This window comes from Oreochromis niloticus, linkage group LG6 (genome assembly GCF_001858045.2).
Source record: "Oreochromis niloticus isolate F11D_XX linkage group LG6, O_niloticus_UMD_NMBU, whole genome shotgun sequence".
Lineage (NCBI taxonomy): Eukaryota > Metazoa > Chordata > Actinopteri > Cichliformes > Cichlidae > Oreochromis > Oreochromis niloticus.
Window position 1 is genome coordinate 13,545,174 of NC_031971.2, and position 18,028 is coordinate 13,563,201.

The 18,028-nt window shown below is 39.5% G+C and overlaps 1 protein-coding gene across 6 annotated transcripts; it reads right to left on the bottom strand.

The window, feature by feature from the left end:
* Positions 1-1,173: 1,173 nt before the first annotated feature.
* LOC100702935 (suppressor of cytokine signaling 1) lies at positions 1,174-14,467 on the bottom strand. Of its 6 annotated transcripts, none has more exons than XM_025908193.1 (7): positions 14,339-14,467; positions 14,194-14,264; positions 7,477-7,569; positions 7,220-7,366; positions 4,550-4,869; positions 2,457-2,644; positions 1,174-2,305 (listed from the first exon to the last, which is right to left on the bottom strand). In XM_025908193.1, exons 5-7 carry the CDS (start codon positions 4,739-4,741, stop codon positions 1,981-1,983), a joined length of 705 nt encoding a protein of 234 aa, XP_025763978.1. In that variant the 5' UTR covers positions 4,742-4,869; positions 7,220-7,366; positions 7,477-7,569; positions 14,194-14,264; positions 14,339-14,467; the 3' UTR covers positions 1,174-1,980. The 6 variants fall into 6 exon arrangements, with proteins under 6 accessions (XP_025763978.1, XP_025763974.1, XP_025763975.1 ...); XM_025908189.1 differs by having other exon boundaries at positions 6,205-7,366; XM_025908190.1 differs by having other exon boundaries at positions 6,205-7,366; positions 14,162-14,264.
* Between the last annotated feature and the right edge of the window lie 3,561 nt (positions 14,468-18,028).

Below are 18,028 nucleotides of genomic sequence, written 5' to 3' on the forward strand. Positions count from 1 at the left end.
AAGGTCAAGTTTACAGATAAAGTAAGGTAGGTGGCGGGACTTTTGCCAGGAGACTGGCGTGTAAGACTTGTTTTTTTTAAGTTTTGCTTTCACTTGCTAATTATGTTTGTTTTGATTAATTGTTTAGATAAAAAAAAACAAACGTCAGCTAACTTTAAAAGGTTCTAAAGGTCATAGCTGTGTGACGTGCAATAAAGAAAGTGCTCGTCAGTCAGCTGTCCGATTACTAATGAGCCTCTGAAAATGCATGAAAAGTTATTAAAACCTGCACCTCAATCGCATTTTGATTATGACCCTTACTGTACACCCCTGATGACTGCTGCTCTTGAGAAGTATCTGTTTCCTTGTTATTAACAACTACTAAAAATAGAGTCATGTCCCACTGTCATAAAGTTGAGCAGAGCACAGCAAGCAAAGTGTGATTTTTTTTACATTACTGTCTCGTAAAGCTCTGCACAGTGTAGCTGTTGAGATGTTGGTGAACTGACAGGACCAAAACCCTCAATGGCTAAAAAAAACCCCAAAATAAAAGCCAAAAAACAGCTAAAATTAATATATTTAGACTTGTGTTTGTTTACTCTTTTTAAAAAAAAAATCTCTAGGTTTTTGTCATGTTTATCTTCAAAGTTTACATACTTACTAAAAAGGAAGTGATTTGTATTCCTCTTCCTGTCTTTGAGTGGACAGTAATCAAGTCTTAGATTTACATATATTTTATTTAGTATAAAAAATTATTTATTCAATATGAACAAGACAATATTACATGCATATTGTACCAGAAGACCAAAGACAGTAACTAGAATCATTTCAAGTGTTGATCAGCTGCAATAATCAATACTTTTACATACAAAAAAGAATTATTCTGGAATCTACATGGAATGCCTATAAGTGACGAAAACAAACATTCAGTCAACTCTGCTGCTCAGTTTAGCTGCTCTAGCCGACCCCCTTGACAGCCAGGCAGGAGAAGGCCAACACGAAACACCAACAGAAAGACAAAAAACACAAAGTCGATGCTTTTTTTTAATACAGGTGAGAGCAAAACTACAGAATCTAAGGTCAGCTACAGCTGGAGGAATCCTCTTTCTGTGAGATAAGAGAAAAAGAGGATTCCTCCCATAATGGGAAGATTACATCTGCAACTTCATAAAGAACCGCGGCAAAGTTATCCGATATCGGAATCGTATTAACTGCAAATTCTGTGAATTATAAACATCAATGTAGCAGTTAGAATCCGTTACTCTGTTTCCCCCCCATCATCCAGAGCAAATGAACCCTTGTACCAAGATATTGAGATAATTACCCTAATGTTACCAAACAAGCAACACAAAAAAGAAAGAGAAAGAGAAGAAGGAACGAGCCAGAAACCATCACTCCAAGTGGATTTTTACAGCTGATTTACCCTCACGTTCATGAGCTGTTGACATGGCTGCTTGCTCATGCGTTCATGAGTTCAGATATCAGTTAGTGCAGCTTTAAACAGCAGCAGTTATGACATTTTTCATATGCACGACAAACTGAAATGTCATCATACAGGCAGTGGTGCAGCCTTTACAGGGAAAATTGCTAGAAACTTTAGTTATATAAATAATAATTGTTGACTTCTGACAGTGCATATAAAACAAACAAAAAAAAACAAACAAAAAACCCCAAAACAACGATAACACGTTTGTCAAATCTGTAAAACAATACATTTTCAGAAGGTGTGCAAATAACCTCTCAACAACCAGAAACCTTCAGGTTGTCCATCTGTGCCGCAGGTCGCCTGAATTACCTCATGTAGCCATTTCTACCTCTGATGGTTATGTCCTTCTACTCGCTTGTGTCTCCAATAATATCATTCATAGCAGTCACCTGCAGTGATCTTCTATTATCTCTCATTTATAATACAAAGGATAACTTCTTTAAAAAGTAAGAAATAACATTCTTTATCCTTGTGATAGCACAACATCCTGACACAGAAACTTGGAGCACATGCGTCTATATAGGGTGAGGGTATGCCCAAAGGTAGCTTCTCACTTGCTTGTTGAGACCAGGTAATGTGCTTATCCTATCTGCTCCAAACACGCCTACAAAGGCCCTCCTGCACATCTGTTTCAGGCCCTCTGGGCGGTGAATGCGAAAGGGCACCGTCAGTTTACAGCAGGAGCTGGTGTAGTAAGTCAGCAGAGCAAAGAGTGAAGGAAAAGTCCTCTGGCTGCCGAACAGACTGAAGTGCAGCTTGTTCAGCTGGATGCGAACACTCGTCGGGCCATCGTCGCTTTGGTAACTCAGAGTGAAGAAAACATCCGGCTGCCCGCTGTCCCTACAACAGCACAGCGGCGTACAGTCACTACACATGAGCTTGGTAAATGAGATGGACTGCATTGGTTTAGCTTTAATGGCATGAAGAAAAAAAAGCAGGAAAAAAAACACAACAGTTAAAGAGAGAAATAAAGCGAAACAGCGCTGACTACCTGATGAGGAAAGTTCCAGCAGGAGCATTTTTGAGTTTTCCGTGGGCTTCTTCCATGGTCAGGGGTCCCCAGTAGTAATCACTCTGCAGAAGCTGCTGGTAAGTACTTTTTACTAGTCTATACTCCTCTTCGCTGGTGAACGGACGGAGGTGTGTGGGCAAGCCATCGGAATCAGCTCCAGTCACTTCCTACAGTGGAGAAGATCAGACGTGTCCAGTCAATATGATGAAAAACGCACATAAATCAAAGTGTTCTTTGGTGGCTGCAGGCTCTTTACTGCTGATGGTACACCAGAAATTTCACTGCCTACAGCAAACAGCTCCTAATCTGATTAAACAAAAATGAAGGCTGTGCTTTTTCTTGCCCTCGGCTTTGCCTCTAAGGCTAAATATATGTTGCCTGTGTTGCTCTTCTTTAAAAACCTGAGGCAAAGTTTTAAGTGTTGAGGTCAGTGTATGCACAAGCACTCCCCACTAGCCAGAAGATCAGGCTTCACGCTGCTACAAACACTCGCTCTCACAGTTTGTTTGATTCTTGCTTTTGCCTGACGACATCAAGCCCCACCCACCCACTACTCTTTTGTTTGTGAGGAGCAGCCAATTAGAAGAAAGCTGGCTTAAAGAGGGGGTGGCCTTAAAGGGGGAGGAGTCACAGCAGCTTGTTTCAGATCAGTGATGAACCGAAAGGCTTAACTGTGAAAAAAGGAAAAAACACTATAGTCCACTAATAAAATAAAACATTGAAAATAAGCATAATAAAATGAATAAAAATAAAATAAGCCTAATAGTTTACTTTAAATCTCTTTAAATCAAACTTAAATGACGGCTATAAAGTATTTTTAGAACAAATTATTGCACATCGGTCACAAACAAGGTATCACAAAGAAACAGAAACTTACAAAAATTAGATTTGTAAGGTTTGTGGCGGAACTATACAGCCACTTAGAGGAAAAACGTCTTTTTTAAAATTAGAGTGCTTTTTTTCTTTTTCGTTAAGCTTGCTCATCACGTGAACTTGTGACTCTGCGTCTTATGTAATAAACAAAAAATGTACAGTAAGGAATGTTGCTGGAAACTTTCCGAATGGCTGAAACCGCCATACCACAAAGGGTTCTTTCACTTTCTCAGCGTGAACTCGATACTTGGGTCATTTACTAGAAACTTTATTAGTTCACTTCACGTGTTAATTTCCATGAGCGCCACTTGTAACGTTTTGCTCTGACACAAGATGTACTCTGTGGGCGATAACATTGTAAGACCACTACCAACACCATAATGGAGCTGTAAATCCTTGGCATAAGGGGGAAGCATGCTCAGGTTCAAAGTCCAATAACAAAGCCAGGCAGGCTTCCAAATACTTTCCTTGTAACAACAATGATTTTCTGTTGGTGAGTGTCACTTTGTTTACCGAGCTAGTCTGAGTGTCCCAGTTTATTACCGCCACGCTCCAGCCACAAGGTTTATTTTCCTCAATAAATTAATCAGGTTTTATTTTGACAGCAGTTTTTAAAAAAAACATTTGTGGGTCACTTGTAGTTTCACTTTTACAAATGTTGTCATATTATATTAGTATCCATCATACTGTTTGATAATGTAAAACAAGCATCGTTGAATTTTTCAATCGCATTATTATTTAGTTTCACTTTTAGCCAAACTTAAATGAAAAAGAAATTGATTTAAAAATATATTTTTAGACGACAGTGCCTGAAAGTACATTGCTCAAGTACTTGTTCTGTACATCTGAACGTCTTTATAAATGCATTCAATTTTACTCACTTTGAGGGAAACTGCTGAATATTTTCCACCACTGTATCTGTTTGATAACAGTAGCTGCTAGTTATGATCTATATAAATGTATAATTGATAAATGAGCTGTGATGGACATTTAGTACAGTTCCCAGCAGTATGTAAAGTAGTTAAAAAGCTGCAACATTAAAGTTGTGCCCATGCATTAGTGCACATATGATTATGATCGATTAATCAATAAAGACATAAAATGTGGTCTTCTGCCTGCTGAGTGCTTTTAATATTTAAACAATCTATCACCAAAAACAACATGAGTAAAATCAGCAGTGAGTGATCGTGAACACTAACCCAGAGCTCAGCGTCTTCCTCATAGTTGTTTTTGACCCAGTGCAGTAAATCCAGCCGCCGCTCTCTCGACTCCGCTCTGCTTGGGCTCTGTTCCCGGTGTTCTTCAGAGGGCTCGCTCGGGCTCTGTGGTTCGGCTGCGTGGCTCTGTTTTGGGCTTTGTACTACCACTTTATTGCAATTGTCTCTGACCATCCTACAAAGAACAATCCTCCTCTTGACCACCTGTTGCACCAGTTACTCCGTTTTTCACTGGCAGATCCTCCATCATTCACTCCTTCCCGGCTGGTCATCTGTTGCTCAGTCCACTTTGAGACGCCATGCTGCAGAGAGTTTATATTGTAACTTTAATCCTCAGCGTTTCACAAACACTTAACATCGCATTAATCACATTGACATTTCTGGTTTACATGTTTTATGCCTCCTTATGAGCGCACAGCTGATGTTTGAAACACGTCCCTGGCTTTATATAGCGTAACACACACTGTCATGGCACACGCTCACTGCATGGGTGCCCAATCCAGACTTAAAGGGCGTGCGGCTGACAGTAAACCACATGTTTGTGTGTTACAAACCACCAGTAAGGGCGGCTACTACACAACTGATGACAGAAGAGCGCTTTCACTTTCTCAATCAAGCGAGACTAAAAAGGTGTATAAAAAGACTTAATTTCCTCTGAAGTGTGAGGTAAGCAGATTCCAGTTAGCGTGGCCATTTTCTGCTTTTCATTTAAAACAAAAGCAACGAAAACATTTTAGCCGCCCTGTACAGATTTTTTTGTTTCAAATTTAAAATCAGCAAATAAAAAAATTACATTACAATAAAGAATAAAATGCAAATACTTGATGCCGATCAATACTTTATAAGGAGTACAGTGTGTACCAAGCAGTGAGTAGAGAATTTATATATTTTAACAGTTCAAATTAATTTTTATTTTCCCTTTTTTATTGTCAATGTTTATAAATATTACACTGAGTTATAATAACTTCATTTTTTCTAATTTCACTGTTCGCAATGAGCTTACAGCTGCATTTTATCAGCTAATATAACAGTTTTGTCTCACAATGACGTAAACTTCTGTTATTATCTCTCACACACACTCACACACACACACAGACAGATTATATATATATTTAAAAGAACCAGCGACAACGATTTTTAAGATTTGTTTCAGAGGTTCACACACCCACAGATATTGAGCAGTGCAGCAGGGCAATGACACAGCGTTACTTTAGGCCAAGGGGGGAGCATTTATGACCCACACCTTAAATCAGAGACACTGTGGAATTTCAAACGGAGAGTGCTGGAGCTCGGAAATAACAGTAAAACCAGCAGGACGAATTAAAACTGCAAAGAGCTGCAAAAGTGTTTAGAAAAAGCTCAAATGTGGCCAAACATCCTCCACAGATTCATCTGCAAAATTCTGTGCTATACAACAGATTTACTTAAGGTGGGGGGATTTTTGAAGGTGGAGTTCAGCTATCGCCGTGACGCTGGAGCTGATGTGTTTTAAAGAAATTGGAAAAGCTTGTCACAAGTTCCCACACTTAATGAGAAAATGACACTTTTCTTTTTCAGCTTTCTTGGATTCCTTCAACAGCAGTCCGCTTCAAGCTTCAGCGACAATGTGAGCTAAAGGAATAATTAAGCCTACTTACGTGTCGCAGCAGTGAGCTACAGTCGGCTTCTCGCCCCCAGAAAGTCGCAGCTCGTTTGATAAAAAAGATGCTTTCGTTTTCAGAGACCGTACGCGCTCCTTCTTTCGCTCAAACGCGCATGCGCACTTTAAACCGTTGATTCAGGTGTTCGCGACCGCACTTTCGCTTTCACTTCAGCTTGCAGATTCCTTGAAATCATGTGATCTCACAGCAGAGCGTGTGTGTGTGTGTGTGTGTGTGTGTGTGTAGCGAGTACGCACAATGAATTTTAGATTGGTTTGAATGCAGTTAACTATATTTATTTAAAAATGTTACAGCTGCATGAAAAATACACAAATACAGACTATAAAACATACATCCGCATCACGGATGGGTTGATGGTTTTACTACTACAGCGCTGTTTGTTTTCAAAATAGTTTTTTGTGGATATATTTCAGTTTATATACAAGTTTAGTTTATATTTATAACAAAATGAAAGAAAGGCTCACACATCATGCTATACAAAGCCCAGTGGTGTAAAGTAAGTGTAAACCTCAGTGATGCAGCAGCAGCAGCAGCAGCACAGGTGCCTGCGTGTGAGATCTCAGGTAAGAATCTTGTTTCCTTTTTGTTCTGTCAGCTTAGCGTAACAATTATTGCATAAGCGCATAGTCAAAGGGCTGCAATTATTTCCATGTCATGTCAAGCATGGCAATAGACCGCATATTAACCGACTACCTCGTCAATCAACCTGCGGCCAAGAATTCAAAAAGGATTACAAGAAAAGTCATGAACGTGAATGCATTCATGAATCAAACCGTAAAAAATGCCATTCTTATTATTTTATATTTCTTATAGAGAAAACACACGCTGCTTTAAGGGTAATAAACGGATAAGAAAATTGCGGATTTTGTTGCAGTTTCTGCAGCAGCAGACGGATTGTTCATTATATCAATGAATACTGATCAGACAAGCACGGACAAAGAATTTATTAACATTCTGTAACTTTTAGATGAGACATTTGAAGGTGCAGTACCCCTCACATCACAGAGAAAACGCATGACTGCAAGATGTCAGCCTCTCAGGCCGTGGAGGTGGATGTCTGGTTTTCTTTTTTCTTTTGTCTAAGCATCAAGTAGGCAGCTGCCGTTACTGCCAAGATCCCATAAGTAGCCAAGACACACTGCAGAGAAGAGAAGGAAACATTTAGGATTGTGAGGAGTCCGCACGCCTGTGTGTAATATCTCTATAAAGACGTGCGCGTGTGTATAAAAGTGCGTGCTGGTTAAGTACATTTCTGCGACCCTGCAGAGTGTAGCTATTAAAGTATTTCCTCCAGCCCGTCAGTTCCACAGAAGAAGGGGCCTCAATGCCAAACAGCTGTCTCTAAAACACAGAGCACACAGAAACAGTAAGAGGAAGCGCTGATATCAGATCTGTGATATTTTTTTTGACACATGTTCAAGACGTTAAAAAAAAAGTGCATTGAAAGATATAAGATAAAAGATGAAGAAAACAGAAAATAAAAGCCAGCAAACAAACACATACAATAGAGGCACATGATGAATGCCCTCAGGCTTACGCAAACCCAGTCAGAATGAATGTGAAAGCACCACATTAAATGATGAGAAGACTTACAGAAAATGAACAAAAGGAAAAAAAAACAATAACAAAGCTTGATTAAGCGCACTCTGCGTTTTTTAATTAAGGAATTATTATTGTCTTTTTTCATGGAATCTAATAAATGCTGCAATATGAAAACTTTATGAAGAAATTAAGCAATTTATTTTAGAAATAGATGGTCTGGAACGTGCATACCTTTGCAAGTAGAGGCATGTTTTTCTGTGAGTAGCGTGATAAAGCAACAGTGGGACTGCATACTTGTTACCAGTAATTGAGATCACATCCAGCATACCGTCTGAATTTGATTAAGCTGATTTGGTCGTGAACCTGTACTATGTGACCCTAGCTCAGCTTCCACAGACATTAGCATTAAACTCTGTAGCAACATCCTAAGCGTTTTCCTTTAATAAACAAGCTAGTAACATTACTCAAGTCTAATTTCACATTAAAGGATCATAGTCAGTCTTTTTTTTTAACTGCTATTTTTTTGTCTGCTGAGCAGTGGAAAAAAAAAAAGGTGGTTGCTCTGGGTGAAAATTGGGCCTGTAGGTAAAGTGGGTTATTTTAGGATCTTAGCATCTCATCTCTTTAAAGGTTAACAGCTGGTGACTGACTGCAAGGCATTTCAAACAGGTGCTAAAACATTACCTGATATTTAGCATTTGATCTTATTTGGTCTGAGGTTGCTAAGGGGAACACCTCGTTTTGAAACTGTCAGATGACAAGCGACTGAACATATGAAATCTCACTTGTTAATAATAAGGTTAATAAATCAATAACAAGCAAAGAGACATCTACAAATTCATAATCCTTGTTATGATGACCTCTCTCAGATAAAATTTTGTAAAATGAAGAAAAGTCTCTTTAGCTCTTGGCCCAGTTTACCGTAATGTGTTAGATAAAATGGGTCATTCATTTCAGTTAAAGTGGGACACCATTTGAACTGATTTTTGAAAGTTATTCTGATTATTCCTTTTATTAAAATGGTTTATATTGTTAATATATTTGATTGCCTCATGTTTCACATGCCTTTTTTTCCCTACTGTGTTTTTTTTGACTAATTGTGTCTGTGTATGCTAGTGGGCACAAATACACAGGAGCTCAGGCTCACTAAATAAGAAATGAAAAGAAGAGGGTGAAAGAGGCATGCTGATGAAGACGAGATAGATGTAGAAGTGAGGTAAAGTTAAAACATTCGTTTCACACAGCAGGTTGAAAACAATGGCAAGAGTGAAAGGGAAAGCAAGAAAGGGAAAGGAAGGTTTACAAGACGGGATGTGAGATCTACTGCGAACTATGGTTTGGAGACGGTAACACCCACAAAAAAACAGGAAGCCAAGCTGACGATAAGATTTTCACTGGGATCAACAAGAATGGACATTATATAGACATTATATGGACATTGGACCTTATAAATCAGCATATCAGAGGGACAGCTCAGGTCGAGCGGTTTGGAGACAAAGCTAGAGAGGCAAGGTTGAGATGGTTTAGACATTTGCAGAGGAAGCAAAGAAGATATCAGGGGTGTTTAAATGATTTTTAAAAATTGGATGGCAAATGGGGGAGGGGGGCAAGTCCATGCTCATATGCAACCCTGAGTCCTAATGCAGAGTTATTATGTGAAAAGCAGACCTGAATAACAATTTAAACATAAATTTTGAGGGTAAAAAAGTAATTAGACGTTTTACTTAAGTAAAAGTTATAATCATCCACATATGTAATGACACTTGAGTCATATACATGATGTTACTGGATTATAATTATTGATTTTTTGATGTGTATATATCTCTTTATTGTTAAAGCCGTTGAAGATTTTAATTGCTTAAATATTGTACTTTGATCAATTATAATTTAAGTAATCTGCAAAAATATTAAGTAAAGAAAGCTTTAAAATAAATTGTATTGTACAAAGTGCAACAATCACATTCAGAATAGAGAAAAAAGAAAAAAAAAGGAAAGCAACATAGTACTAGTACAAGTATTTTTACAAGTATTTCAGTAAAAAGTACTCCTACTGGCCCCATCCAATGGTGTTGGGGATTTTAAGATTTAACAGCAAAGGAGCAAACTATTCATATTTCAGGGGGGCTGGTGCCACCCCATGCCTCTGTTCTAGACATGCCCCTGGACATACATATATATATATATATATATATATATATATATATATATATATATATATATATATATATATATACACATATATATATATATATGTAATGGACAAAGAATGTTGAATATGAAGCTGTCAGGCAGGAGGAAAAAACGAAAGACCACAGAGGAGGTTCATGGATGTAGTGAAGGAGGACATGCAGAGCCTTGGTGTGACAGAGGACGATGCTACAGACAGAGCAGAAGGCAGATTATCCACTGTGGCAACCCCTGAAGGGAGCAGCTGAAAGAAGAAGATGAGTGTGAAAACAAAGGAACAGAGAGGATTGAAGAGGCTCAGAGAGGAGACAGAAAGGATGTCTGCAAGAGAGGGGCCAAAAAACTACAATCAGTAGGCAGAGGAGAGGATGGAAACTCCCACATACTTGAATGGTTTAATGGAGTTGTTACTCGGTTGTCAAACCAAAATGACCCTAAAGTGCCTTATTTTCACTTTGCAGTCAACTGGCCCAACCTGAACACCACTCCAACACCTGTAGGGCCTGAACAGTTAGATTTCGTTACACCAATTCAACGCAAAAACATTAAAAGCAATAGTTATTAAATATTAAACCTTTGGAGTCAACAGACTCAAAAAAAATTAAAGAATTTAAGAAGTATATTTTATCGATCACTTTTATGCCTAAAACGATTAATTAGAATCCATATAAACAACTCATATAAACACCAAATGCTAAGCTACAGACAGGCCGCTGTTAGCTAGCCTAGCGCAAACAGAGGGAAACTGCTAGCTTGGCTCTGTAAAAAGCTAACAAATGTGAGAACCAGCATTTGTAAAACTCGCAAACTGCCATACCACATCTCATTTGCATCATGCATACAAAAACCAAGGTGTGAAACCGACTAAGCTGTGGTTTTACAGCCGGCGGTGAGTGGACTTCAGCCAGGCAGCACTTTGTGCTAAACAAAGCTTACTTTATCTCATGGTTTGTGTTTCATACTCAGCTAGCATGAGAGGAAAAAACAAAACAAAAAAAACATATATATACACTTTACTAGCACTTTAAGCCCGTGAGCTTTACGCAATTGTCATTTATATCCAAACTAATCCTTTGCCTGATGAATGTCAGAATGGTTATTGTTGTCTGTCTGATTACACAGACTTGGACAACAATTACGCGTTTGTCACATGCACTGATTTCCATGAAGGGAACCATTCATCTAGAATATCAGGTTTACAGTAAACTACGAGGAAATGAAAGAATTCTTGTGAAGAGGGAAATAGTTTCCCATTACGAACATTAGATAAAGTGAGCCAGGGTCGAGGAGGGACACAGTGCTCCTCTTCATCTTGCTGATTCCTCCTGCCGCTACGGTTGATATTATTAACGTAGCAGAGAGGAAACGCTTGTTCCCCCTGAAACCTTATACGTGAAACCACGTCAATAAAAGCTGAAAAAGTGCAACTGAAATAATTTTTGAAAATCAGCGGTGAGCTTGTTTTGTTTTGTTTTTCTTCTTCTTGTGGTTACAACAGCAGTCTTATATCCACCTTCCCCTTCAAGCAGACAAACTGAGGCTGAAACAACAACAGCTGAAACCAACAGCAGCTCTACAGCTGGAAGGAGCCGGTCTATGAAAACTGAAGTCAAACTCCTGTTGATATGTACAAATATAGTACTACTATTAATGAAAAATAAAAAAATGTAACAGCATATGAGTCTTGCCTAACATTTACATGACAATTAAACAAACATCATGTCCCACAGTTCGTGAACTTCATAGGTTAAGGGTGACAGCTTGACACAGGGAGCTCACTATGATGTCCAGTTCTGTGGGGTATTGGAGTCAAACATTACAGATGGCATACAATAAGAGAGAATATATAGCTAGATCTATATACAAACAAGTTAAAAAAAACTAACTCAAACACTTCCTTGTCTATATTGTTTTTAAATTGTAGTTCTTTCATAAAGGAATGAACTACAATATCACTGAGACTGAAATGAATAACATCCTCTCTTCTGTTTATTTTCTCTTGAATCAATCGCTTAGTAACTTTAAAACTGCTTACAGTCAGCATTTTATGTTTTACTATTACTAATAATAACGCATCATATGATAACGGGAATCTGTGGTTCCCTTTTACACAGTTTAAAAGTAGCCCGGCCACCTCACAATGGTGTCTTCTCCACTGACAGCGCAGGGGGCAGCACTGAGCACATTACAGCTCCAGTGCAGAAGCAAGCCTTAACCCTGGGGTGTCCAACTCCAGGCCTCAAGGGCCGGTGTCCTGCAGGTTTTAGATGTGTCCTTGATCCAACACAGTTGATTGAAATGGATAAATTACCTCTTCACATATCTTGAAGTCCTCCAGAGGCCTGGTAATGAACTTATCATTTGATTCAAGTGTGTTGACCCAGCGTGAGATCTAAAACCTGCAGGACACCGGCCCTTGAGGCCTGGAGTTGGACATCCCTGCCTTAACCCAATCTCACTGATACTTTTCACCAGCACAAACCAACAGTTAAAGGCATATATTATTCTTACTTGTGTACTTCATGTATATAATAAAAATATACGGGTGGCTGCTCCCTTGTGACAAAGAGTATTTCATGCATACGTGTAGGACTAAAAAGCAGATCCACAAGTGTTCAGATCAGATTGACTGCTGCCCCCAAGTGGTCAAACAAAAGGATTGCAAATATTGATCAAATGAATGAAGGAATAAATAAGTTTATAGTTAACATTTTAGCATCTAAATAATATGTTTGTCATTTACATCCCATCCTGCATACATGCTGAGTCAAATAAAGCAACCATTTTTAATATATTAGTCTATTTATATTTTATTTTTAGATACACATCTATGCTGGAAATGGCACCTTGTTATTTAAAAGATGTTTAAAGCATCTAGAAGATACTAAGAAATTATAAACGTGACCAAACAAATAAATAAATAAACAATTTGATTTGATAATTAAGAGGCTAATAAACAGGTCTTTATTTTATAATTTAACCCCCCCCCCCCAAAAAAAACGCTCTAGTCCAGCGAACCCCAACCCCGGGCCTCGGACCGGTACCGGTCCGTGAGTCGTTTGGTACCAGGCCGCGAGAGTTGAGGCTCAGGTGTGAAATGTATGGTTTTCAGGGTTTTTATCGGTTTTCAGCCTTATTTTGTTATCGTTTTTATCGTTAACTCGGTTTTCCTGGGTCTTTTCACGTGTGTTATGAATAAATCTTCTTTTTTTCGGTACCGGTACTAGTTTTATTTTGTTGTATTTATCCGCGACACCTTAAAGGCCTGTCCGTGAAAATATTGTCGGGCATAAACCGGTCCGTGAGGCAAAAAAGGTTGGGGACCGCTGATCCATCATCACAGCAACACTTCAGGCATATCGATCAGTCCAGTCAGGAAGCACAAACCATCGTGACTCGGTGGGACCTGCTCTGTGCAGCTCACCTAGCACTTGTTTTACAGCTGGCAGGTGCGCCTCTGGTGCCGCATTCTCTTTACTCACTGAGCACATACGACAGATGTGAAAGAGCCTGCAGATGCAGCCGCATTATGCAACATCTTCCTGCATGACCGTTTTTTAGCAGTGTGTCTGAGAAGACCTCCACGTGTTAGCCGGCGGTGCCCTGACTGCTTTTAGGTTCCAGGATGAAATCTTCAAACCCGATTCCAGACCTAACACTTGGACAGGGGGGCCCCGGGTCCTCCTGGTGCAGATCCTGATCTTTAAGGAAATTCCCCAGAACTCCATTGTTTACTCTGTCTGTCAGTTACAGGCATGTATGATGTAGGTTTTAGTGGGATTTTTGGATGATTTTAGTTTCCACAGACTGTTTTTAGCCCAAGTTTTAAGGATCCGTCTTTTTTGTTGCCCTCCGTATATTCTTTTAATTGCTGGTCTGTTTCCTGCCTCTTTCAGTTGAATTTCACTTGTACAGAATAGCAGCCAAATACAATCTTACATAATAAAGTCAAAAGTAATAAAGACGTTGTGCTGCTTGTGGAAATTCCTTCATTCACTGGGCAGATCCATCAGAGAAGACAAAGCAGGACAAAGGTAACTGGTATTGCTGCTTATTGATGACACTATGACACATAAATGATAACCTAAACATTAAGATCCCCCTTAATGTTTATTATAGACCCCCCTGTTTGTCTTTTAAACCCTTTCATATCCATTCTGTATCAGCTAAATCTCCCTCCACCACATGCACCGTTTCATTTCACCTGGAAATCCCCGGATCCATTCCCCTTCCTACCTTCACCTCTGTTACCAAGTGTCCAAAGCTGGTGAGGGGGATCCTCGTTTTAACAGGTGACGTCGGCATGACTGAGGAAATCACAAAGTTATTTTTCCTCTTCACACTTTCACTACAGCCTGTGCTTCATCTTGGTGATACTTACCGCAGGTTCAAGGGTGGGAGAGACGCTTACACAATGATCGGGCGTGTGGAAACTGTTCCGCACAGGTTTAACGGACAGCACCCGCTGACCAACCACGTGGTTTTGCTTAGAGCATTAACCAATAGCTTGTGGCCTGGTGGGAGGAGCTCGGCAACAGTTACGCAAACAAAAAACGGTGGAATTTGCTTTTCTTTGACTGAGCCACTAGAGGGCGGGAGACTACAGTTTATGTGGTCCTGCAGACATGCCCAGCCAATGAAGCTATAAAATATTATTTTTATTTATTTATTTAAGTTATTTTTAAATGAACCTTTATGCTGGAAATGCCACCCTATTATTTGCCTATAAAATCTCTCTATTTACTAATATATTATAGACCAAACTATAATCTGCAGTTTAACCGAGATCAAATAATCGTATTCTGATAAAAAAGAGAGAATATCAGGCAAAACAAGTGGGCTTTACTTATTTTGGTATATACAGACACGACAGCATCAAACTACACATTTATAATGTGAATCTCGTGTTCCATCACATCCCAAAGGGGCTCTGTTGAACTGAGAAACTCTGGAGCTCATTTGAGTACAGCGAACCCATTGTCACATTCAAGAAACCAGATTAAGATGATCTGGACCTTGTTACGTGGTGCATTATCTTACTGTAAACTTTGATTGGTACAGTGTGGTCATGGTGTGGACATGGTTAACAGCAATGCTGCGGTGCTGAAATGATGCTCAGTTGATGGTAAGAGGCCCAAAGTGTGCCGTCATCCTTACACCAACACCAGCAGGATGACGTGTTGATACTAGACCGGATGGATAATTGCTTTCATGCTGTTTATGCCTAAATCTAACCTCACCCTGGCTTTAATCTCAGTTTCCTGCTCTTAGCTGAAAGCTGTAGCATCCAGTATTGTCCTCTGCTGCTGTAGCCCATCAAATCAGTTGAGTTCAACTGGTGAGTGCATTGACGTGCTCTTTTGCATACCTCGATACTCAGTTTGAACTCCAAGCTTGTCTTGACTGTCTCTACATCTCTAAATGCAGAGAGTTGCTCCCATGTGATTGACTGATTAGATATTTGTATTAATGGGCACTTGAACAGGTGCGCCTAATGAAATGGCGTGTGAGTGTATATTTTATGTGAAATGGTGAAAGTGTCCAGTGAGATCTGCCTCTCACTCTGTAGAGAGTGAGCAAAATTCCTGGAACATTTCTAGAGTTGGCAGGAAATGAATCAACCTTTGAAACAAAGCAAGGCTTTAATTTGACACAATTTATTGATTTAGGAATGATCAAAACAAACACAAAAGCAAAATCAGTGAAGATAAACAGCACTCCGTTCTTTAAAAATCATTTAAAAGCAGAGGAACTCTTCTGCCAAGTTGTTCAGTTTTGAATGGTGTGAAAGTACTTCACTACCTGGCTGAGTTTCCCAAACTCTCACACCCACTTTCCAAAGAGTTCAATTATTTGTGCACGGGCATGAAAACAGGCAACGCGCCAGGTGCATCTCAGTTTCTGTTTGTACTTCTGCCACCGTCGACCATGTTCAGTGCTGAACTGCTGACTGCTCTGTCACCTCTGTTTTGGCAGAAGTGGTGTTCAAAGGAAAAATGGGAGTGTGAGTGAAATTTGGATCAAGTTCAGAGCTTGAACAAGTTTGTACAGGACAGCAGTTCCAATACTACCTGTGCGACTTACCAGATCCATTTTCCCTAAAGCCCCCCCCCCAAAAAAAGAAATTTGCCTCAAAGGGTTCTACAAGCTCCAGCAACACACCTGTTTTTCCAGATATGCCGGCTTTTACACAAGCATATTCTTGTTAAATTCACTGTTTATCAGTGGTTAGTGTGATCTTTTGTGTATGATGCATTTGAAGGTAAACACTGCTGTAACTTGTCAGCGAGCTTTGTTCTTGCCTACTTTTATGATTTTTTTCCCATCAGACTTCTCTCTAGAAACATAACATTCACATATTTTCCACACACAAACATTTCTAAAAGTTTTTTTTTAAAAGTAAAATGTAATTAAAATTAGATCTCTAGATTACGTTGACCCTAAAAAAGGCATGGTTAAATAAAAAGCAGTTTTACTGTGTTTCTGTTTTCTTTAACAGCGAGACACACTACATGCAGACGGGGAGTATATAGGTGAAAGGCAGCCAGCGAGGTTATCTGCCACTGATAAGTGTGACTTGATCTTTTGATCTTTTTTTAGTGTGCTATCAAAAATGTTTTGCATGTGAATTCCTACACAATCATCTTAGTCATGCCAACTGAGACTCTTATTTTCATTCAGTCGTTAAAGCCATCAGTGCAGCTAAAACTGATTGCTGGAATGGCTGCTCGGAGTTGTGGGAAGGTGACAGATTAACACCTTTTAGCCCATTTTCTCACATGAAACCTGTAACATGACAGGTTCAAATATTCAGAAAAGGCAGAGGTTTCCGTCATTCACACATAACCTCCTACACATAACGCTGCCATTCCAGAGAGACTGAAGGAACAGCGTTTAATATAAATGGGAATCAAAGGGAACTCCCCACCACCTACACTTTAAATAGACTTGTAGACTTTGTTTTATGGATCACATGTGGATTGTGCAATTGAGTAGCAAATATCAGAATATTAATTCAGTGTGTGACTTTAATCACTATAAAAACACCTTTCAGTAATGCAACATTGTTGATTTTCTCATTGTGGCAATAGCTTTCTGTCTTTTAGATGTACACTCACTGACCACTTTATTAGTTACACATGCTAGCACTGGGTTGGCCCCCTTTTTGCCTTCTGATCTACCTCAGCGGTTGCTGGAAACATTCCTTAGAGATTTTGATCCATATTGACATGATAGCATCACTCAGTTGCTGCAGATTTGTCGGATGTACATTCATAATTCATTAGACCACATTCCAAAGGTGCTCGATTGGCTGACTTTGGAGTACAATGAACTCATTGTCATGTTCAAGAAGCCAGTTTGAGATGATTTGAGTTTTGTGACATGGTGTATAAGAAGGTTATGTTATGATCGTGAAGGCATCAACATGGTCAGTAACAACACTCAGGTGGGCTGTGGTGTTAAATAATGCTCAGTTGGTACTGAGTGTACCAATTAAGTATCCCTCACACCACCTGAAACACTGATGCAAGGCAGGACGCATCCATGCTTTTGTGTTGTTTATGCTATCATCTCAGTGTTGCAGCAGAAATCAAGACTGATGAGGGCAAAGTGGGACCCAGTGTGGTCTTCTGCTGCTATAGCCCATCTGCGTCAGGGATGGGCATGTTGTACATTCAGTGGTGCTCTTATGCATACCTTGGCTATAACAGTTACTGTTGCCTTCCTGTCACCTTTCAGCAGTCTGGAATTCTCTTCTGACCTCTGATTGCCACAAGGCATTTTCACCCAGAGAGCTGCAGCTCACTGGATATTTTCTCTTTTTCAGACCATTATCTGTAAACCCTAGAGATGGTTATGTGGCTGAAAAACTCAGTAGATCAACGCTTTCTGAAATATTCAGACCAGCCTGTCTGGCACCAACAACCACGCCGCATTCAAAGTCACTTAAATCCCCTTTGTTCCCCAATCAGATGCTCAGTTTGTATTTCAAGCAGGTCATCTTCACCATGTATACATACTTAAAAGCACATTTGCAACCACGTGATTGGCTGACTAGATATTTGTGTTA